The sequence below is a fragment of the Erythrolamprus reginae genome, chromosome 8 (assembly GCF_031021105.1).
Source record: "Erythrolamprus reginae isolate rEryReg1 chromosome 8, rEryReg1.hap1, whole genome shotgun sequence".
NCBI lineage: Eukaryota > Metazoa > Chordata > Lepidosauria > Squamata > Dipsadidae > Erythrolamprus > Erythrolamprus reginae.
Window position 1 is genome coordinate 690,756 of NC_091957.1, and position 23,403 is coordinate 714,158.

A 23,403-nucleotide genomic window follows, 5' to 3' on the forward strand; every position below is an offset into this window, starting at 1 on the left:
CAATTCATATGACTAAAAAGAACTTTAAAAAACTAATACGATTTTAAAACACTCATCGATTTAAAAACATTCACATGTGTTGTTTAAAAAGGAATTGTGAATTAAAATCATAAAAAGCCCCCAGGCGCCGCCCTTCCCATTCATTCAATTCAACAATTCACAACATTGGCCGGAGACAATCTCATGACTCACGGCCCCCTGCCCGCTGGCAGAGGTGGGTGTTCAGAGCGTCACAAAAGACCAGGAGGGAGGGGGTGGTACGTATCTCCGGAGGGAGCTGGTTCCAGAGGGCCAGGGCCGCCACAGAGAAGGCTCTTCCCCTAGACCCTGCCAGGCGACATGGTCTGACCGATGGGACCTGGAGAAGGCTGACCCTGTGGGACCTGACCGGTTGCTGGGGTGAATGAGGCAGAAGAGGGTCCCGAGGGTCATTTGCTGCTCCGTTGCCCTCTGAATTCCCGGCTTCGCCTTCTTCCCGCTGTAGGTGGGCTCTCGGTCAGCCGAGTGTGGGCGGGTGGGTGACGCAGGTGGGTGATTGAAGGAAGCAAATCTTGGCAGCTTCCATGCTGGCCAGGCAGAGCCTGCTCTGCGAAATGGGTCAGGGGGAAGTTTGGGTGGTACGCCGCTAGGGGAAAGCTCTTTGCCTGTGCTGAGTGCTGGAGGGTCTTCTCAGTGCCTCTCCCCCCACCCTCCCCCCAGATCCCATCTAATGCCGAGGCTGAAGGAGTCACGTTCCCACGAGTCCCTGCTCAGCCCTGGTAGCGCCGTGGAAGCTCTGGACCTCAGCATGGAGGAGGAGGTGGTCATTAAGCCCGTGCACAGCAGCATCCTCGGGCAGGACTTCTGCTTCGAGGTGAGGGGGGCAGGCTGTGGAGGGGCAGGGGACGGGGCCAGAGGGGGAGGAGCAGGAGGAGTCCTGGCGGGTGGAAAGCAGAGGGCCGGGCTACCTGTGAATCCTGCTTTGATTTTATGGAGCACTCTGAAGATGAAGGACGAAGCCTCCACAGCCAGAGGCAGGTGGATCCCATTGGCCCAGGCTTCCCCTGAGACCCTCTCCCTCTCCCCCCCTCTCTCGCAGGTGACAACATCGTCTGGGAGCAAATGCTTTTCCTGCCGGTCAGCAGCGGAACGCGACAAATGGATGGAGAATCTGCGGCGCGCCGTGCACCCAAACAAGGTAGCGTTGGGGACGGTCTTTGGCCAGAGGGCCCTTGGTCCTTCTCCCCAATTTCCCCCCCTCCTTTAACGGAGGAGGCCGGCAAAGAGAACGGATCTCGGAGTCTGGTGGAATGAATGCCAGCTCCCCAAACGCTTTGGGAAAGGTTCATGTCTGTTAAATCCAAGAGTCCGTTAAATCCAAGTGTCCGTTAAATACAAAGGTCTGTTAAATCAAATTGGTGTCAATTTAGTCTACCTATATATAATTGATGCAAATGGCAGTATTTGCACAAGTGTCTTCACCCAATTGGGACAGAGTCCATAAGGAATTGGACGGCCCTTAAATCCCCAAAACTGACCATATCTATACTTTATACAGAAAATCTTTGTAAGATGTTCTACTGGTGGCGCTATGTCCCGGCAAGACTTGCAAAAATTTGCAATAATCTAAACCCCACACGGCACCTACTCCCATATGTGGTGGACGTGCCCAGAAGCAGCGAAATTTTGGGCCTCGATTAGAAATCGGTTGAAAGAAATTCTAAATTATGAAGTCGAACTAAAACCGGAAATATACCTCCTGGGCATTATCAGTGGGCATCATAAAAGGGCAGATTTATATTTTATAATCCATGTACTTACACCGGCAAGATTGAGTTGTGCACAAAATTGGAAAAAAGAAAATATAGCAACAGAACAAATGATAATCAGAAAGAGACTAAAATGCGCAAAAGTGAATAAAATGACGGTGGAATTGCAGAATAAACTGGGAAATGGTTATTATACCGTATGGGGAAAATTATACAATTAGATCAGTGTTTCCCAACCTTGGCCACTTGAAGATATCTGGACTTCAACTCCCAGAATTCCCCAGTCCAGATATCTTCAAGTGGCCAAGGTTGGGAAACACTGAATTAGATGGAGAGAAAAACAGAAATTAAAAAAACCAGACAAAATAAAAGAGGACAATGTAATGCAAAATGCACAAGTTTCCGTAAATTGCTTGTATATATTATATGATGTATCTACTTTTTCTATGTGTTTGTTTATGCTTTAGGTTTCAAAAAATCCAATAAAATAATTTTTAATTTTTTTAAAAAAATCCCTAAAATAAATAAAATAAATAAATTTCTCTGATGTATCTGAATATTCAGTAAATTATCCAGAAGTTGTTTTGCTAGGGACATGGATTTAAAAAATGCTCAAATTGTCCTTCACACCTTGTGCATCTCCTTCCCAGGACAACAGCCGGCGAGTGGAGAACATGCTCCAGCTGTGGATTATCGAAGCCAAAGAACTGCCCGCCAAGAAGCGCTACCTGTGCGAACTCTGCCTGGACGAGGCGCTCTATGCCCGCACCACGTGCAAGCTGAAAACGGACAACGTCTTCTGGGGGGAGCACTTTGAGTTCAACAACCTCCCTCCCTTGCGCAGCATTGCCGTCCACCTGTACAAGGAGACGGACAAGAAGAAGAAGAAAGACAAGACCAACTTCATCGGGCTGGTCAGCATCCCGGCCAGCTCCGTCACGGGCCGCCAGTTCGTGGAGAAGTGGTACCCGGTGGCCACGCCCAACCCCAGCAAGGGCAAGTCCGGGGGGCCCATGATCCGCATCAAGTCGCGCTACCAGAGCATGAGTGTGCTCCCCATGGAAACGTACAAGGAGTTTGCCGAGTACGTCACCAACAACTACATGGTCCTCTGCTCCGTGCTGGAGCCGCTGCTCAGCGTCAAGAACAAGGAGGAGATGGCCTCGGCCTTGGTCCACATCCTGCAGAGCACCGGGAAAGCCAAGGTACGGGCGGGAGGACCAGCGCATGTGCCGCGAAAGCAGGCGAACCGGGCCCTGGCCCAGGCGTCAACAAACCATCCCTTCCCCATCACGGCCCCTGAATCCTTTCGACTTCGCGGGGTTGAATTAAAGAGCCGAGTGGCGCAGTGGTTAGAGTGCAGGCTCCTATAGCTAGTTCAGTGGTTCAAATCTCACTATTGGCTCAGGGTTGACTCAGCCTTCCAACCTTCCCAGGGGGGTCAAATGAGGACCCAGATTGTTGGGGGCCATTATGCTGTTTCTGTAAACCGTTTTGCATTGGCATCGCTTAGTCTCAGAAGACCATGGTTTCATGTTCTGGATTCTCCGCTTTCAGGGGGCTGGGAAAGCACTGTGAAGTGGTATATAAGTCTAAAAGCTATTGCTATTCCTTCCTTCCTTCCTTCCTTCCTTCCTTCCTTCCTTCCATCCTTCCTTCCTTCCTTCCTTCCTTCCTTCCATCCTTCCTTCCATCCTTTCGAGGTGGGTCAAATTGTTGTGGTTTATGCTGATTGGGTCAACCGCTTAGGGAGGGCTGTCAAAGCCCTGTGAAGTGGTATATAATGCTATTGCTATAATACTATGAATTGTCACAGAGCTGTTGTACCCGTAAAAGGTGGAGGGGGTGAAGGTCTCGGCAATGCTTGGCAGGTGGGCCGAGTCCCTGTCCCCCACTCCCTTGCGGTGGGCTATCTGGGCTGCTCTTCCTGGGACAGCCTCCCACTCCGAGGAAGGATGTGGCGGCCCATCCTCCCCTGTGGCCTGGGCTGCTGGGAGAGAGAACTCCTTGGGTTTCTTGAGAGCGGCTGGGGGGTTTCTGCTCCTGCCCCCCTGCCCATTCTGCCAGGCATTTGGATGAGGCTGTTATGTTCTCGGGGCCCCTCCCCACAGATTGGCTGCATAGCTAACCCTTACAAGGACAGCCCCCCCCACCTTGTTTACACCTTGGGGAGGGCTGGAGTTTGCTGCCCAGTTGTAAATCTGACCGGCCCAGCGGCTGCCTTCCTTCCTCCCTCCCTTCCTTCTGCTCAGCCCCCTCCTCTCAAAGCGAGTGGGGGGAGAATGGAGGTCATATTTCCTACAAGAGCTGTGAGTCCAGCTAATTATGGCTTCAATCAATTTTACGAGCGCAGTCAAGGTCCTCCTTTCGGGAGTCATCGGAGAGTGGTGGCCAGGGAGTCAGCCCACGTGTGCGTTGTGTGTCCCCCTCCTCAATCTGGTCCCCCAGGAAGCCTCGTTGGGTCCCTCTTGTGGCCCCTTCACCTGGGAGCCCCAACACTGCTGCAGGCATTTGGGCCCAGCTGTGTTTCACAGATGGATGTGAAATGCACACAAAACCTCTGGGTGAAGCTGCTGGTCAGGTAGATTGCCTTGGCATCTGGAGGCTCCAAGTGACCTAGCAGCCCTATTGGAGCCGATGGATTCGGCCAGGGGAAGGCAAAGCTGACTCTTCTGTGGCTTGTGGACTTCAACTCCCAGAATTCCTGCGCCCATCATGTTAGCTCAGGAATTCTGGGAGTTGAAGTCCACATGTCATACAAGAGCCAACTTGGCCTCCCCCTGGATTAGGCTGATGGGCACTGGAGTTCCATGTGGGTCACAAATGTTCCTGGGGGGGGGAACTACCCCTCTGAGTCCTGTCCTGGGGGGTTTAGGCATTGAGGGGAGACGGCAGAGGAACGGGTGGCCTGGTGGGGGGAGCAAGGGCCAACCAGCAGGAACCAGAGAATGGCTTTTGTGGGGGGGGGGGGGGTTGCAAAGCAGCAGCTGCCAGCAACCAGCCATGCGCTCTGCTGCTTTTCAGGGCTCATAACCCCTCTTGGTGCTCAGGGCTCCTTGCTGGTAAAATCTGCCCCGTCTGCAAAGCTCAGAACCCCCAGGAAGAAAGGCTGACACCCCCACCCCGTCCACTCCTCTCCCTGCAGAATTACTGGGAGGGGGCAGGTGAAGGAGAGAGAGAGAGAAGCTCCGGGACGTGGGGGGGCCCTGGACTCAGCTCTTAGAATAATCTCCTTTCCAAGCACACCCTGTCCACCTTCACACACACACACACACACACACACACACAAATACACAAAGGAGGAGGAGGAGGAGGAGGAAGCCAATTTTGACTGCCGATAGTATGATTGGGATTGGATGAGTTCAGGTGAAGGGGTTTAATGTTGGGGATTTGAAGACTTGGGTTTGAGGGTGGGGGCTTATAGCTTATATTGGCAATTTGTATTGATTTTATTCTATAAGCCTCCCTTTGTCCCCTGGAGAAGGAAAATAGATAGATAAATAGATGGATAAATGAGGGGGAGGGTTGGATAGATAGGTGATAGAGATAGATAATAGATAGATAGATAGATAGATAGATAGATAGATAGATAGATAGATAGATAGATAGATAATAGATAGATAGATAGATAGATAGATGATAGATAGATTAGATAGATGATAGATAGATAGATGATAGATAGATAATAGATAGATAGATAGATAGATAGATAGATAGATAGATAGATGATAGATAGATAATAGATAGATAGATAGATGATAGATGATAGATAGATAGATAGATAGATAGATAGATAGATAGATAGATAGATAGATAGATAGATAGACAGATGACAGACAGACAGACAGACAGATGATAGATGGATAGAGAAAGACAGACAGACAGACAGACAAATTTCCTGGCCAAAACTGAACCCCAAATATGTGACAAGCAAGGAGGCCCTGATGCCTCCTTGACAGGGGTGGGGGCTGGGTGGGTGGGTGGTGCTCCCAGTCCATCAGTCCAGCAGCAGAGTGACCCTCGTCCTCCTCCTCTTCCTCCGTCGCAAAGCCAGCAGGAATTGTGTGTCCGAAAGAGAGACAGAGAAGGGAGAAAGGTCCCAGGACTGCAACCAGCCAATGAAACCAGTTTGAAATCCGGGCTGTTTAGAGGCCCTGCAGGCGGGGGGGGGGGAGGGAACGAGGGGGGAGGCGGTGCCCCCTGTGCCTGGCTGTCCCCCTCCCACCCACCAGCTTTGACCCCTTCCCACCTCAATGGATCCTCTCCCCCTCCCAGGACTTCCTGACGGACCTCATGATGTCCGAGGTGGACCGCTGCGGAGAGAACGAGCACTTGATCTTCCGGGAAAACACCCTGGCCACCAAAGCCATCGAGGAATACCTGAAGCTGGTGGGCCAGAAGTACCTGCAGGACGCCTTGGGTAAGGCGGGGGGCTCAGGCCCTGACCCCCCTCTCCCTTCCACCCTCTCAGAGGCCTGAAACAGCTCATTTCCCAAACTCTGGTGGGCCCAGTAGGCCACTTTTTCGCCCTTTCCAGGCTCCGGAGGCAAAAACGCTCCCCCCCACCCCTCTGGAGACTCTCCGGAAGCCGAAAATGCCCTCCTAGAGCGTCCAGGCATCGAAAAACAGCTGGCTAGCATTCACATTGGAGCAGTGGCATAGGTTCACCACACTGCCCTAATTGATCTGCAGCGCCCGTGTGCTGATTTTCGGCTTGAGAGGTTCTGGGAGGGTCTTTTCAGCCTCTGGAGAGCTTCCAGGGTGTGTGGGGGAGCCATTTTCACCCTCCCCAGGATCCAAGAATGCCTCTGGGAGCTGGGGAGGGTGAAAAATGGCCCGACCAGGCCCACCTGAAGTACATGAATGGGGGGAATCGCAGGGTGGCAGGAGGGCATTGAATTGTGGGTGTGGGCAATTGCATGGCGACAATAGCGTGTGCATGATTGCCTTTGACGCTGAGGATCGAAAGGTTCGCCTTCTCTAAGCCGAGGCAGCAAAGCCGGTTTCTGGAGGGATGGGAGCTGGGGGTAGAAAGGGGCAGCAAACCCCCCCCCCCCATGAAATGGAGCCCCTGTGGTTTAGGCACGGGAAAGGGGGGCTTTCGCACGGGGGACCTCTCACCGGAAGGAGCTCTGCAGCATCTTTATGCTGGTTCCCCTCTCTAGATTAGCAGTCATGAGGACCAGGGACTTGATTTGCCCGAGGGTGGAACTTCAGAACTTCCTTTCCTTGTCCACCCCCACCCCCTCCAGAATCTGTATTGGGGGGAGGATCCTCACCGGCTTCCTTTGTTGTGGCTGGCAGGCGAGTTCATCAAGGCGCTGTACGAGTCGGACGAGAACTGCGAGGTGGATCCCAACAAGTGTTCGTCCTCGGACCTCCTGGAGCACCAGAGCAACCTGAAGATGTGTTGTGAACTGGCCTTCTGCAAGATCATCAACTCCTACTGGTAGGTGGGGGGCGCCTGCCAGGGGGGGCTTGGGGGTGGTGGGATGGGGGGCAGATACAGCCGAGGACTCCAGAGAGGTGGGAGGGCAGGCGGGGTCGGTCCAGGCCCCAAGGCTGTGGCTGCAATTCCTTCCTTGCCCAACTGACCAGGAAAATCAGCCGGGGTCCCTCTTGGGCTTCTACTCGCTTCTCTTGGGGACAAACCCCCAGAGCAACGCTGAGACCCAGGAGTGGAGGACCTTGAGGGACCGGGCAGCCTCTGGGGACTTCAATTCCCAGAATTCCCTTGTCCTCCCTCTGGGACAGCCCCTTCTCTCACAAGGCCTCCGCCGCCTCTCTCTCTCTCTCGCCGCAGCGTCTTCCCGCGGGAGTTGAAGGAGGTCTTCGCCTCGTGGCGCCAGGAGTGCAGCAGCCGCGGCCGGCCGGACATCAGCGAGCGCCTGATCAGCGCCTCCCTCTTCCTCCGCTTCCTCTGCCCGGCCATCATGTCGCCCTCCCTCTTCAACCTGCTCCAGGAGTATCCGGATGACCGCACGGCCCGGACGCTGACCCTCATCGCCAAGGTCACCCAAAACCTGGCCAATTTCGCCAAGTAAGGCTCCTCCTCCTCTGGGTGGACTGGCCGGTTTGGAGTGCGGAGGCGTGGGGAGGTCACTGAGAGCCCAGTTTGGCCCCATCAATTTCCTCCTGTGAGATCACAGGGACTAGAAACCTGAAAGCTGTCAAGATTCCCAAGCAGCTGCCTGTGGTCCTCTGTTCCTCCTCTCTTGCAATTCAGGGTCTGGTCTAAAAGGGAAGAGAACTCCCCCCCCCCCCCCAGCCTTCTGCACACACACGCACACACACTTCTCTCTCCCCTCCCCCTCCCCATTATGAATTTTTTAAAGCCTCTGAAAGCGAGAGAATCAGTTGCCGGGCGGAGTGGGGGGGGGGGTGACACAGATCGCAGCTACTTAAGCCCAGAGCTTTGCTGGAGACAATCTCTCCCCTGGCTTTACTGGCCAGTTCTGAGCTGCTTATCCTCAGAAAGGGAGGGAGGGGGAGGGAGGGAGGAAGAGAGAGGGAGGGAGGTGGGGGAGAGAGGGAGAGGGAGAAAGAGGACGTGAGAGAGAGGGAAAGGGGAGAGAGGGAGCGAGAGGGAGGGAAAGAGGGAGAGTGGGTGAGGGGAGGGGTAGAGAGGGAGGGAGGAAGAGAGTTAGAGAGGAAGGGAGGGGGAGAGAGGGGGAGGGAGGGAGGAAAGGAGAGAGATGAAGAGAGGGAGAGGGAGGGGGAAGACAGGGAGAGGAAGGGAGAGAGGGGGCAGGGGAGAGAGGGAGAGGGCGAAAGAGAGGGAGAGGGAGAGAGGAAGGGAGAGGGAGGGAGAGAGGGCGAGGGAGAGCGAGTGGGGGGGAGGGAAAGAGTGAGAGAGAGGGAGATTTATTCACTTCAGTTTGTATGCTTCCCATCCCCCTAAGGACTCATAGACCTTCATGCAACCTCCAAAAATCAGGGCAGGGCACCTTGATGTTCTGCCCGGCTGGGCCCACTCCCTCCCCTCCTTTAGTTTGGTCATTTGTCCTGAGTGGAGAGCCTGCAGCCGCTCCTCCCCACAAGCCTGCCTGGCCCAGGTTCCTCATTGACCCTGCCTCTTCCCCTGCTCCTTAAAGTGCCCCCCTCTCGTTGCCTGTTCTGCCATGTTGGAGATGGGCGTGGTCTTCCTGCCGGGCGTTGGCCGGGTTCCGACCGTCCTCCTCTGATTTGGGCCCACAGGTTTGGGAGCAAGGAAGAGTACATGTACTTCATGAACCAGTTTCTGGAGCACGAGTGGACCAACATGCAGCGCTTTCTCCTGGAGATCTCCAACCCAGAGACCCTTTCCAACACGGCCGGGTTCGAGGGCTACATCGACCTGGGCCGGGAGCTAGCCACCCTCCACTCCCTCCTCTGGGAGGTGGTGGCCCAGCTGGACCAGGTAATGCCCAGAGCTGCCACCCCCTGGAGCGCTTTCGTCCGCAGCACCCCCCATCCAAAGGGCCCCCCCGAAAGGCCCAGCAGAGTTGCCTCCGACTGCTCCCCTGTGCTGGAGCGGGAGGCTTTTCCAGAAACGGACCCCCATCTTCCTGCCTTGCAGAACTTGGCCACCAAGCTGGGGCCCTTGTCCCGCCTCCTCAGGGACGTCAACGCGGCTCTGAGCAACCCGTCCTGCGTGCAGGTCTCGGTTCTGGGCGACCCAGCCGCCTCCACCCCAAGCGCCGGCAACGGCATCTCCGTGGGGCTCCAGAAGATGGTCCTGGAGAGCGACCTGTCTGGGTAAGAGCGGGCAGGTGGCTTTGGCTGTGGGAGGGGGGGCAGGGAGGCAGTTCTGGGCCCGGTGAGACCCCCGTGCGCTTTGGGGACCCGAAAGTGGAAGGGGCTGAGGTCAACAGGTGGGGGGAAGGAGGCTGCGTGGATGTGGGGGGGACGAAGATCAGTTGCCCAGGCCAAACACACCCACAGCTGTCCAGGACAGATGCCTTAACCATGCCCCACAGGACAGGGAAGAGTGGCGGGTGAGGGTCCCTGAGGTTGCAAAGCTCTTGGGGGGGGGGAGTTTCCTGGCAGCAGCATGTTCTTCACCTGAGCAGGGCGGATGTGATGCGCTTGCTTGCTTGCTGTCCTGTGCGCAGTGCATTTCTCTCTCTCTCTCTCTCTGTGTCTCGCTGCCGTTTCTCCTTCTTCGTCATCATCGTTGTCTTTGTCGCCTTTGTCGTTGTCTTCTTCTCTTCCTCCTCCTCCTTCCTCTTCTCCTTATGCATTTTTATTTCCCCCACAGTCTGATAGATTTCACACGGTTACCGTCTCCAACCCCTGAAAACAAGGACTTGTTTTTTGTCACAAGGTCTGTGGGGGCTCAGCCGTCGCCCGCCCGGAGCTCCAGCTACTCGGAGGCCAATGAGCCCGATGTCCAGATGGCCAATGGCAGCAAGAGCCTCTCCATGGTGGACTTGCAGGACAACCGCCTCTTGGACGGCGGGGGAGGCGGGATGGGGGCTGCCGAAGCGCTCCCCGAGAGCCACCCCTCCGCCGGGCAGGCCTGGGCCACGCGGACTCAACAGAGCGGCGCAACGGGCACTGCCACCGTGCGCCGCTCCGCCCAGACGCCCACCACCCCCAACGCCGAGAACGCCCCCAGCCGGCCACAGCTGCTGGCCCCCCTCTCCTTCCAGAACCCCGTCTACCAGATGGCGGCCGGCTTGCCGCTCTCCCCCCGGGGACTGGCCGACTCGGGCTCCGAGGGCCACAGCTCGCTCAGCTCCCACAGCAACAGCGAAGATTTGGCAGCGGCCACCAAGCACGTCTTCGGCAACCCCAGCGTCCCGGAGGATTTTGCCCGGCGTGCCGGAGAGCTGGCCCGACGGCAGCTCTCGGTTGCCGAGAAGGGCGGGCAGCCGACCATGCCCCGGCAGAACAGTGGCGGCCCCCAGCGACGGATAGACCAGCCCCCTCCCCCTCCTCCTCCCCCGCCCATCACTCGGGGCAGGACCCCTCCCTCCTTGCTTAGCACCTTGCAGTACTCCCGGCCGGCCAGCGGGGGCCTGCTTTCCTCCTCGCCCGACTGGCCGGGCACCGGCGCCCGCCTCCGCCAGCAGTCGTCCTCTTCCAAGGGAGACAGCCCAGAAATGAAACAGCGCACCATGCACAAGCAGGTGAGTGGGGCAGCCCGTGGACCGTGGGGAGGCGGGCGGGTCCATCAGTCCCACACAGGATGCGCACTGGCTTCTATCCCCCCATCTCCTGGGTCTCTTCTGCCCACTTGGAAGGAGCCATGTCTGTCACCAGCCCTGGGACCCCAGTGGGGGGAGCTGAGCTGCCCCCTCCCCCCCCGGTGCTCCGAAGCACCTCTGCCCTTTCTCATCAGTTCATGCCGTAAATCTTGGAGCCCCGTTGATCTCTGCGTGACACTCAATGAAGGGCCATGCTGCCCCTTGAAAATATGTCTCAGCTTTTGGGCCCTCAAGTTGGCTGCTCCGTGGACTGGTGTCTTCCCCAGGCTGATGTCCCACTGCCGTTTCTACCCCTTGCAACTTGCATGTCTTCTCGGGGCCCTTGGCTTCACCTCCAAGAAAGCCGACCCCTTAATTGTCCACATGTCAAAAGCCCCCACCCCAGAACATCCGAAGGGGGCCTGCGCTTCAGCTAAAGCCTCTGGAGTTATGTGAGATGCCCATCTGTCAAACCCCCCCATCCCTGGCAGCTTCCAGGAATGCCAACGTCCATGGCCCAGGAGCACCCCGGAACCCACATTCGGCCATCCCCCAGAGCAGGGGTCTCCAACCTTAGCAAGCTTAAGACTCATGGACTTCAACTCCCGGAATTCCTCAGCCAGCACTGAGTCGAAGTCCACCAGTCTTAAGGTTGCCAAGGTTGGAGACGCCATTGTCCAGCTCTCCGATCCACCAGGGGGGTCGTGTTCCGCCTCGTGCCCCCTTTTCGCCACGCTTTGCCTTCATTGCAGGCCCCTTCTCCGGTGAACCCCAATGCGCTGGACCGCACGGCCGCCTGGCTCTTGAACATGAATGTGCAGTTTCTAGAAGAAGAAAGCGCCGAGCCGGAATGCAAGCTCAGGAGTAAAGATGAGCTCAGCCAAGAGGAAAAGGTAAATGGGGGCCACCACCAGCACGGTTTTTTCCTTCAGAGTTCCTGGAGAAAAACGCTCGGTCCCAATTTGGCCCTGAACTAGCTGTGGGAGGGGAGAGAAACACCCCCCTTGGACTTCCTCCATCCCCTCCCCACTTTCTTTGCCCCTTCTGCGCTTCCCTCTCACCTGCCCTGCTCACCCCACCTCTCCTGCGGGGGCCCCACCAAGCCTGGAAGGAGAGGAGAATCTTTGTAGCCCAGGAGTGAAGGCGTGGGCGCTCTCTCAGCCTGGCAGTTTCACTTGAGACGTTTCATGACCCAACTAGGAAACATTATCAGTGCTAGAAGGTGTTGTGAGGGCTCCTTGTCCACCTCAGATTCTGAGGATGAGCCAGGCCTCTCTGGAGACCCTGGGCCCGGGGGGGGGGGTGTTGCCAGCTGATGCAAAGAGCGAGAGTGAGGGAGAAAGTGATCTGAGTGACCTTGAGGAACCTCTAGAGGGGGCTGATATGACAATGGGGGAGTGGTCCCAGTCCGAGGATGAGGAAGACATTAGAGTGGAAAGTCAGTGGATAGACCCTCACTATAGGAGGTTGCTGAAAAGGCGAGAGGAATTGCATAGTAAAATCTATTAGCTTACAGCCTTTGCCTCTTTGGGGTGTGATGTCACTTCCAGGAAATATAAAAGCAAAGGATTTTGGGAAATTGGGTGTGGGGTTTCAACACCGTTCAATGGAAGAGATTTTAGAGGCTTCAAAACCAGCATTTCTGCCTCAGTAAAAGACATTCTCTGCAGGATGATTTTGGCCCGGTACTTCGGTGAGCTGATTTATATTCTTGAGTGAGAAATGAACTTTGTTATCTAAGGAGTGCCGAGTTCGGCACCTTCCCCAGACTTCATTCCAGAGAGAGAAATAACTCCCTTTTTCCTTGCCATTTAAATCTGCTTTTCCCTGTGTGTTGTGCTTTTATCAAGAAAGAGTGTGGTCTTTACCACGAAATAAGGGACTTTTGAGTCAGGGGTTTCGCTCCGGGGGCCGTGCACAGAACAGAAGGGAGTTGGGGGCAGGGGGAAGGAGGATCGCCATGGGGTCCTTGATGCTCCCTTGAGTTTGGTGGACGACTTGCAGGTGTTTCATGAGCCAACTGGGGAACATCACCAGTGCTAGACTGGGAGTTCTTGCGTTCCCTTCTCGCTGTGATGGTAGGAAAGATTTTCCTGCTGGATTTCGAAGAGGGGCAACGGGGGAACCACGGGGAGGCTGCTCTGGCACAGCTGGCCTAGCTCTGCCTCTCCTCCCTTCCCCCTCTGCCCCCTCCCCAGTACCAGCAAGACGTGGCGGTACTGCAGGACAAGCTGCGCCAGTCTGCCAAGAAGCTGGAGGAGTACGAGCTGCGCTTCCGGTGCCAGGAGGAGGGGACGCAGAAGCTGGGGCTGGAGTACCAAGCCCGGCTGGAGGAGGGCGAGGAACGGCTGCGGCGGCAGCAAGAAGACAAGGAGATACAGATGAAGGGGATCATCAGCAGGTAAGTGGGTGCAGGATGTGGGGGGGCAGACATCCTTGCTCTGTGCCCCCCCCACAAAGTCACAAGGGGTTCCTCCAGAGGGCTCCATTCCAACCAGACCAGACCAGGCGGCTCTGGCCCTTAGACATGGGTGGGCAGCCAGAATGTCTTTACCGAAAGGAGGGGGGCCAAAAATAAAGGGTGGGGGTGGACGAAGGGGGAGAAAGGCTGTTCCATTGAGAGGGGACCCCCTTTCCTACTCGCAGGCTGATGTCGGTGGAGGAGGAGCTCAAGAAGGATCACGCGGAAATGCAGGCGGCTGTGGACTCCAAGCAGAAGATCATTGATGCGCAGGTGAGGGAGGAGGGGGCTCTCTCCGAGCGGCATGTTGGGGGGGGGGCAGGGTGTGTGTGAAATGCAGAGCACCAAAAGCAGACTTGGAATTACTAGTTGTCTTTTTTGCCTCTTGGCGAGAGACCGGAATCTTGCCAGAGTAAAGCACACATCTGCATAACGGTTCAATGTTATCCTGAGAAGCCTCTTGGCACCTTGGGAAAGACACAGACACACAGACTCACAACTCCCCCCCCCCTTACTCCCCCCCTTCAGGAAGACGGTCTGACCAAGGAGCTGCCTGGCATCTTGTTCTGCCCGTTGCTGAGAGGACTGTGCCACCTGAGCAGCTCCAGGGATCAGCCCCGCGCCACCTCGTCTCTCCCAGGCGGCCCTTCCCGGCAGCCCCGGCCCATTAGAGGCAATCAGAGACGCTGCTGGCCTCAGCAAGACACACGCACATACACACACACACCACCTCGTCCATTAATTAGCCCACCGGCTGGATCGATTGAGGGTTGAGAAGCCGAGGCAGCCAGGAGATCTTCATCAGCCGCCCGAGGCGAGGCGGGAGGACAGGCGCCTTCCCGGGGGATCCTGCCTCTCAAAACAATGCCAGGCACGAGATAGAAGCTGCTTCCGTGCAGATCAATAACCCAGGCGCCTCCTTGGGAAGCAGAGAAGGAAGGAAATTGCCCCCGATTCAAAAAAAAAAAGGGGTTGGTCTCCCCATTGCCTCTCTGCCTCCCCTCTTCTCTACCTTGGTGACTACGAGAAAGACAGACGTCCAGAATATGGACAGACGGCTGGACTACAGCTCCCAGAATCCCCGAAGTAGCGCACTGGAATTCTGGGAGTTGAAGTCCGACAGTCATGGGGTTCACTTACCCTTGCTGCCCAGTTTGGAGATGCCCGTGAGCAGATTGTCCGTGAACTGGTAGCAACCCCGCACTGGAGTCCAGCCGCCTTGAAGTCACCACAGTTGGGAGAAAGTGTCCCAGACCGATCGTGTGGTTGTCAAGGCTCTGAACATGAAATCGCCCCCTACCCCAGGGAACAAAGCCGCTTTTATTATTTACTTTTTAAAAACATTATTTTTATTAGTTTCTTTATTTTTAAATATTTTACATCTTGATATCAGGTAAGTCGAGATCCTTATACACTGCTCAAAAAAATAAAGGGAACCCTTAAACAACATAACATAACTCCCAAGTAAATCAAACATCTGTGAAATCAAACTGTCCACTTAGGAAGCAACACTGATGGACAGTACATTTCACAGGCTGTTGTGCACATTCAACTTTGTACAGAACAAAGGATTCAATGAGAACAATACAGATCGAGGAAGGGTTCTTTGAGGGCTCCTTTTGAGCAGTGTATTTACATTCCTCTTGATATAAGTAGATTATATATTTATACATGTATACACAATCATTTATATATTTTGTCTATCATCCATTTTTACTGCTTTGAATTTCTTTTTTGTGTCCATTTCTACAAGGTGGTGTAGTAATCCGAGTCTTTTTTATCCTTTAGTTCCACCGTTAGTTGGTCCATTTCTGCACCTTCATATATTTTCTTTTAGCCAGGGGAAATCTTTCCGAAGTAGTGGGGGCGGCTTCTTGCGTGCACTGACCCTCTGTGTCCCCTTTTGCCCCCCCCCCCAGGAGAAACGCATCGCTTCCTTGGATGCGGCCAACGCCCGGCTCATGAGCGCCCTCACACAGCTGAAAGAGAGGTACAGCACGCAAACTCGCAACGGGATCTCCCCCACCAACCCGACTAAATTGCAGATCACCGAGAGCGGTGAATTCCGGAACAGCAGCAGCTGTTAACCCAGGGACCGGCTGCGCGGGCGCGAGAGAGAGCGGGAGGAGCACCAAGTCAAGCGCCCAGGAGGGGTGAGCTACCTGGCACGCCCCTGGCCCACCTCCTCCGGCGGGCAAAGCCAAGTGGATCCCGAGCCCTCCTCACCAGCGGCCCACGGATGGCGCGGATTTGCACAGAGGCCTCCAGCCGCGCAGGGACGGAGCCAGTTGTCCAAAGAAGATGCTTCGGCAGCGGGTCACTTCCAGGAATGCCTAGAGACTTCTGATGCGCCCAGTGAGCTCTTGGCACAGCGAGCTCTCCCGGCACTGCCACCACACTGGAATTTGCCTGCCAGGTGCCGCCACGTCCCTCCGAGTGCTTGTTCGGTGCCAGGAGCCTTGTCCCCCTTCGTCCACGGGGCATGGCACCTCCTCCCAGCCCCAGCAGACCTCATCGGGGAACGGAGGAGGAACCGGGGCAGCCCAGGGGCTCCATCGTGGGCAGGCGGAGTCTCTGCGGAGGTATTAGATCCCTGAAGAAGGACCGCTAGCCAGAAAACCTCAACCCCAGCCGGAAAGTTCAGACTGGGCTTAAAGATGTTCCTCTCTCTCTCGGTTTTTAAGCTTGCAAGAGTTAATTTGGGGGTCAGATCCCCTCTTCCGGCACTTGCCCCCCCACTCCAAGCATTCCTGCCCCCCAGGGCTGGACACAAAGGCCACAAGTAAAGGGGCAGAAGGCAGCGTCAGTTGGAGGTGGACGATCTTGCCTCTCAGGACAGGTTCCGCACGGCGCCTTCTGCAAATGCAACATGTTATTCAGTGGGCAGAAGGCCTGTCTTGGTCACCTTTAAGCTGGTGAGACCCCAAAAAAGTTTGAAAAGTAGGTGAAAGCTGCAGAAGACCCCTCCTCTTTGCCCAGCTCTACCGAAGCAGCACAAGCGAGAACTTACCTGATGGGGTCCTGGGGCATTTCGGGAGTCCTGCATCGGATGGTCGTGGCCATTGTGACTGGTTGCTTTGCTGTGCCAAATGACAACAGTGAAGGAGAAGAAGAAAAGCTTCCCGCTGCTACAAAACGAAACTGTTAAAGCCCAAGAAACAAATCCACACCCGGGCACGGTGCAATATTGTGTCGGGAGATACCAAGGCAGCCGGATCCCTGGCGATGTTTGCAAAAGGGGGAAGCCAACCGCTTGGCCAGCCTGGGCCTCTGGGGAGGGGCGTTGGGGTAACACCCCCCCCTGTTAATTCTATCACTGCCGTCCCACTTTCTAGAAAGCTGCTGGCAAAGGGGGCGGGGGGGTTTCCGCTTGGTGGGGCCTCTTGTGTCCCGAGAGGGATCCAACTGGCCAGGGAGGGTCTGCCCTGCTTAGCTGCTCTTTCCACCAGCAACGTGCATGGCCAGTCCCTGCATGATGGCCACCAGAGGAGGAGGAGGAACAGCAGCCTCCCTCGCGTACGAAGGCCCGTAACCCCCTCTCTTTTTTCTTCCACAGTCTGCGTTAGGAATAAAACGGCCCAAAGCCCAAAGCAGGCCTTTCTGGAGTCCTCTTCTCTTCCCGGGGGGTGTGGGTGCTGCCTGGCAGAGCTCGCCACCTCAACGAGGCTGTAAACCAAGCAAGGAGGCGCCTCCCCCCGCCGCGCCCTCCACTAGCCGGAGCCGCTGGGCAGCCCTAGCCAGGCTGAATGGGCCTGCCGCGGTCCGTGTGGGGAGACGGGGGTGCGCAAGGTGTGTAGGAGGCAGGAAGGCGAAAGAAGCCGGCCGGACGTTGAATCCCTCTCGCTCCAAACACTTCTCCATTGTCGCACGGCTGCGTGCAAACGCTGGTCCCCGGGTCCTGGAGTTTAATACTGAGAACAGCCCCACACACCCCTGGTGACCCCACCTGGGCCTGAACATTTGCAGACAATCACGTGGCTTTTCTGCACCTGCTTTCTCTCTCTCTCTCTCTCTCTCTCTCTCTGTCTCTGGGACGAAGGAACCAATGCATCAAGACCACTGGACACCTCCAGACAGTTGTTTCTTGCCCCCCGGTTCCCCAGGTGGCCACTTGCAAGGTGGGGGCCCATGGCCAAGAAGGGAGCATGCAAAACGAAGCACAGATTTCCGTGAGCAGGAGTGGCCAGACAGCAGGGAACCGGGCACCTTTCTTTGCCTACCTCTCCCGTGGGGGGTGGATGGTCTTGAAGGGTCTTGCCACGCCAGAGCCAGAGCTGCGGAGTCAAGCCAGCCTTCTCTCCGAGTGGGGCCCTTGTCCAAAGCCCTTCCCTGCCAGCCCTACCTAGGGGCGCTGGGAACGTTTGCCAAAGGCACCAAGGGCCTGAGATGCCAGGAGGGACCCTCTGGTCACTCGACCCCTTCCTCACCCCTGGAGGCTGGGCGGAGGGGGAGGCACCCCAGCTCTCTTCCCCCAATGGAGGGGAACGGAGCGACCCCCTCGGCCCTTTCGTTCTGGGCGCTGGGTGGGTGCGAACCCCCTTTCCCTCCGCGCTTGAACTTTCTGCCCTACGGACTTGTTCGATCTATAAGGTTTTCCTCTTTTTTTCTACGACTGATCCTTCTATAATAATACACTGATCTTTAGAAAAGCTGTACAGGTTTGTTTAAAATGGAGAAAGATGTTTTCGACTATAATGTGCCATTTTTTAATTTTTGATTTCTTTCGCCTGACGATACAAAAATGTGGCTGCTTTGGATGTAGGGGAGCTGGCCTCAGTGTTGCAGCCACGCTGTCTTGAGGGTGGGGGTTTCTCCCTTTAAAAACCCAAACATGGGTTCGGTGGTCCAGTCCCTTCTGCTCGTCCTGCTTCAGGGGTCCTACTAAATTCTGGAAGGAGAAAATGTGGGTGCCCAAAGACAAAGGTGTTTCCCCCCCAGTGCAGGATTCATTCCGGATTTGACCCCTGGGCTAAGGCAGCTCAGTGGGAACAGCGCTCAGGGCAGAACTGAAGACCATATAAAACCCCACAACCAGGGGGGCTGGGTTGATCCCCAAAGGAAGGCCTGGTTCTCTGGATGAGACCCGATGGGTAAAAAGCCCCACTGAATCGCTCTTGAGTAAGTGGGCGCCTCTCCTTTGGTGCCAATCCAAGAGTTCGGGTCAAGGACGAAAAGTGCCAAGGCTTAGTTGAACCCTTAGCCAGGCAGTCTTGACCTGATCTAACTGGGGGGGGAGGCATCACAGCCCCCGTTGGGGTTAGGGGCGACAAGCCACAGAGACCGACCCAAAGAGGTATTTTCACACAATGGTTGCTGCTTTCCCACCGTCACGTGATCAAAATTGATAGACTCGGCAACTGACAAGTACAGTGGTACCTCTACCTACAAACGCCTCTACTTATGAACTTTTCTAGATAAGAACCGGATGTTCAAGATTTTTTTTGCCTGTTCTCAAGAACCATTTTCCACTTACGAACCCGAGCCTCCGAAACTGTAACTGGAAAAGGCAGGGAGAAGCCTCCTTGGGGCCTCTCTAGGAATCTCCTGGGAGGAAACAGGGCCAGAAAAGGCAGGGAGAAGCCTCCTTGGGGCCTCTCTAGGAATCTCCTGGGAGGAAGCAGGGCCTCCACCCTCCCTGTGGTTTCCCCAGTCGCATGCATTATTTGCTTTTACATCGATTCCTATGGGAAAAATTGCTTCTTATAAACTTTTCTACTTAAGAACCTGGTCACGGAACGAATGAAGTTGGTAAGTAGAGGCACCACTGAATGACTGTTGCCGTGTGTTGGGGTCACATGATACCCTGGAGGGATTTGGCTTGGCAGTTGGTAATAGATTTTCTCATCCGGCCCTCACTCTGCGCCCCTTGTGCCATTCTAGGCCCTCGGGGTTTGTGTGGCTTTGGCACTTGAGGGAGAGCCAGGGATCGGGCCCCTGTCTGGGAGATAGAGAAAAGGCTCCACGAAACCCCCCGAGGTGGGTGGGCGGGGGGTCTATTGGGGAAGGACAATGGGTTTTTTCCAACCAAATGGAACTCCCTGAAGTTGCTTTGTGGTTCAGCATCCACTATGTGAAAGGGGGGGGGAAAAGGGTCTCCATGTGGCCTCCTTTCCTTCCCCTCCCTGGACAGCAGCACTGTGTCTTCAGATATACCTCTCTGGCGCCCACCAGCGTCCTGGGCCCCTCTTGCTCCCTCTTCAAACCAGTCTCCGTGTTTTATAGCCTCTTCTAAAAAAAGAAACCAAGCAAAAAAAAAATGACAATAATAAAATAATTTTTGTAAGTATGTTTAATAAAAATAATGATGAATAATGATGATAATAATAATAATAATACGAAGCTGAGCGGCAGGACTTGCTGAGTCGTTCCCTTCAGTTTTGCTGTCGAATAATGTACAGAGAACGTAGATTGTGTCCAGAGCAAAGAACCATGACTCGTGTGTGCCATTTATGTACATTTGCAATTAGAAAAAAAATATTAAAGATTTATTTAGCTATTTTATTCCAGCTTTCTTCCCATGGTGGGATGCCTTCTGTTTGCTTGAGAAGTTCTTTCTCTCTGTGGGGTGTAGGTGGGTTGGAGGGACGGTGCAGAAGTTGGTTTGGGGTCAGCTGCACCCCCAAATTCTGCAGACGGAAGACTCACCCACACAATTTAGCCAAGGAATTGTGGGGGCACAGAAAGAGAGAAAAGGAGAGATGGACTCTGGGGGTTTGATGACACTCTCCATCCTATCTGCTCCTTGGAACTCATGGCTGTTTCATGCCAGGCCAGGACTTTGAGGTTTCTCTGTTTAAAATCTCCCCGTCTCTTCCCCCGTTTTTCACTCAACGTGTTCGGAAGGTGCAACGTTCAGGTTCTGGTCCTGGCTTCTTGCCACTTGCGCATCACCTGCAATCCTTCACTCCATTTTCCTTGTCAAAACCCAATTACCTCCGTCTCGGTTACATCAATTTTCAGGCCCAGGCCCCTCGCTGCTTCATACAAGCTAACAGGGGCTGAAAATCACTTGGGGGGGGGGGGTTCAGCTGTGTGGCGGCAACATCTGCATTTAAATGCACAGCCAGCCACCACAAGCATTCCTTGGGTGTTTCTCTCTAAATTTAGCAGCCAACAGAACCTCACACTCGTAGTCGCCTCCTTCACTGCTCTTCACTCAATTGGGCTCCACACTTCTCCTCTTTTTTGCTCAGTGCTCTCTGCATTCAGCAACTCACCTTCAACTCCATCCTTGCCGTAATAACTTACCAGAATGCAATCCTGTTTACTTTCACCTTTCTACATAGAAACACAGAAGATTGACAGCAGAAAGAGGCCTCCTGGTCCATCTAGTCTGCCCTTATGCTATTTCCTGTACTTTATCTTAGGATGGATCTGTGTTTATCCCAGGCAGGTTTAAATTCTGTTACTGTGGATTTACCAACCACGTCTGCTGGAAGTTTGTTCCAAGCATCTATGACTCTTTCAATCAAATAATATTTTCTCACGTTGCTTCTGATCTTTCCCCCAACTAACCTCAGATTGTGCCCCCTTGTTCTTGGGCTCACTTTCCTATTAAAAACACTTAAACCCTCCTGAACCTTATTGAACCTTGAACATATTTAAATGTTTCAATCACGTCCCCCCTTTCCCTTCTGTCCTCCAGACTAGACAGATGGAGTTCATGGAGTCTTTCCTTTGATGCTTAAGACCTTCCATCATTTTTGTCGCCTGTCTTTGGACCCGTTCAATTTGATCCATCTCTTTTTGTAGGTGAGGTCTCCAGAACTGGACACAGTATTATTCCAAACGGGGTCTCACCAGTGCTCTATACTGCGGGATCATAATCTCCCTCTTCCTGCTTGTGATACCTCTAGCTATGCAGCCAAGCATTCCACTCACTTTCCCTACTGCCTCGCTTTTTTCTTTTTCTTTTTTCTTTGCAAACCACAAATGTACAACGCAGGGTCACATTCTTCCCCTTCTTCTTAATGACAGGATGGAGCAGTCCACATCCACCCCGCCTGGCACGAAGCTGCCTTGCTCCTCTAAAGGTTTGGGAAAAAACCCTCACGCTTCCCTGCTTGTTTCCAGACATGCTTAACAAATTAATGGACCTGTAGGTATTGCTCACTTCTCCTTCGCACAGGAAACAATAAAGAGCAGTCTTCCAATTGTTGGTTTCTCACAACCGCTTAAATAAATTGCAGGGCCACCTGCAGGCATACACAACATCTCCTGCGATGAACGTTTCTGCAGTTGTTGTAGCATCTACTCCGACACTCTTGCCATTTTTCAACAGTCTCTCTGTGTCTTAAACCTTTTAGGGTTTTTTCCCCTCCCTTGGACAGAAGTGTATTTCTGCTCCTCTCTTCAACATGTCTCCATCGATCACAGCTTTCCTCCTTTCATTCCTCAAAACACTCAGCCGTGTTCACTTGCAGTCGTGGGTGAGAAAGCCTTCACTCGCCCATTCAAGCCTTCACTCGCCCATTCAGGACTTCCAAATCTTTACCTTGGTGACAACTTACCCAGGGGAAGCAGCAAACTGGAAGCAGCAAACTCAGAACTCCAAATACAAGCAAATACAAACTCCAACTACAAGCTGAATAAACAAGACCTTACAGAGAACCCTCACTCCGTAAAAGACCTTGGAAGACTCCTCTCCAATGACCTCAGTGCCCAAGGCCCCTGCAACAACATCGCCAAAAGGGCTTCAAGAGTTATTAACCTAATCTTACATAGCATCTGCTTCGGTAATCTCACACTGCTAACCAGAGCATACCAAACTTTCGCCAGACCAATCCTTGAATACATCTGTCTGGAACCCACACCGCATATCGGACATAAACACTCTAGAAAATGTCCAGAGATACTTTATTACAAGAGCCTTCCACTCCTCCACTCACAACAGAAGACCTTACGCCAATGTTTCCCAACCTTGGCAACTTGAAGATATTTGGACTTCAACTCCCAGAATTCCCCAGCCAGCATGCCAGTTGAATTAATGATATCTTCAAGTTGCCAAGGTTGGGAAACACTGCCTTACGCAACTAGACTCACAGTCCTAGGTTTAGAAAGCTTAGAACTACGTCGCCTTAAACACGACCTAAGCATAGCCCATAAAATCATCTGCTACAATGTCCTTCCCATCGACAACTACTTCAGCTTCAACCACAACAACACACGAGCACACAACAGATACAAACTTAAAGTAAACCGCTCCAAACTTGACTGCAGGAAATACGACTTTAGTAACTGAGTAGTTGATGCCTGGAACTCACTACCTGACTCTGTAGTTTCCTCACCCAACCCCCAAACCTTTATCCTTTTAGACTGTCCACTGTTGACCTCTCCCGATTCCTAAGAGGTCAATAAGGGTTGTGCATAAGTGCACCAGTGTGCCTTCCGTCCCCTGTCCCAATGTTTCTTTTTATTTTTTACTAGTATCATGTATATGAATATTATTATATCTTTGTATACCACCAACACGTACATGACAAGACAAACAAACAAATAAAATAAAGAGGTTGTTGGTGCATCTTCGGAGAGGGGCGGCATACAAATCTAAGTAATAAATAAAATAAATAAATCACATACAGGCGCACACGAATACACCGTGAAATAACTTATACACACCAAAAGGCACCTGGCCTAAACGATGCCAACCGCCCTCATCCCAGCCTTGGCCTCCCTTCTAGACAGACGGCAAGGTTGTGGTTTCTGGGGGATCCCCTCTTTGCCAGCCAGCACAGGCAGACCCCCAATCTACGGCCAGCCCCAGAAGGCCTTTGCCAGCCATGCCCAGAGTTTGGACATATGGTGCTAATGGGCTCCTGCCCGGCCTTCTGGTTTCCGGAGATCTCTGCATCTTCCTCCTGGCACCCTTCAATAGGGGCTAATGATTGTGCCGCCATTGAGGCCCAGGTGCTAATTCTCCCTTCTGGCCTTTCTCAGGCCTGGTCCAAGGGCTGCAGTTGCCCTTCCAGAAGGGGCGAGAGGGAAGGAGGGAGGCTCAGCTTCTGCCCAAGGAGAGGGACACACT

General features: G+C 54.0%; 1 protein-coding gene across 5 annotated transcripts in view; it reads left to right on the top strand.

Annotated features, from left to right (window-relative positions):
* DAB2IP (DAB2 interacting protein) overlaps positions 1–19,880 on the top strand; it is an 80,220-nt gene extending 60,340 nt beyond the window's left edge. For 3 of the 5 annotated variants that reach the window (XM_070758581.1, XM_070758583.1, XM_070758585.1), the window contains 13 exons: positions 700–853; positions 1,079–1,177; positions 2,399–2,953; positions 6,024–6,168; positions 7,053–7,197; positions 7,552–7,788; positions 8,946–9,147; positions 9,307–9,485; positions 9,988–10,861; positions 11,671–11,811; positions 13,117–13,319; positions 13,565–13,652; positions 15,299–19,880. In XM_070758581.1, the coding sequence (XP_070614682.1) occupies positions 700–853; positions 1,079–1,177; positions 2,399–2,953; positions 6,024–6,168; positions 7,053–7,197; positions 7,552–7,788; positions 8,946–9,147; positions 9,307–9,485; positions 9,988–10,861; positions 11,671–11,811; positions 13,117–13,319; positions 13,565–13,652; positions 15,299–15,466 (3,190 nt within the window). In that variant the 3' untranslated portion in view covers positions 15,467–19,880. The remainder of the gene's footprint in view (positions 1–699; positions 854–1,078; positions 1,178–2,398; positions 2,954–6,023; positions 6,169–7,052; positions 7,198–7,551; positions 7,789–8,945; positions 9,148–9,306; positions 9,486–9,987; positions 10,862–11,670; positions 11,812–13,116; positions 13,320–13,564; positions 13,653–15,298) is intronic. The other 2 variants (XM_070758582.1, XM_070758580.1) reach the window with 2 other exon arrangements.
* The last annotated feature ends 3,523 nt before the right edge of the window (positions 19,881–23,403 follow it).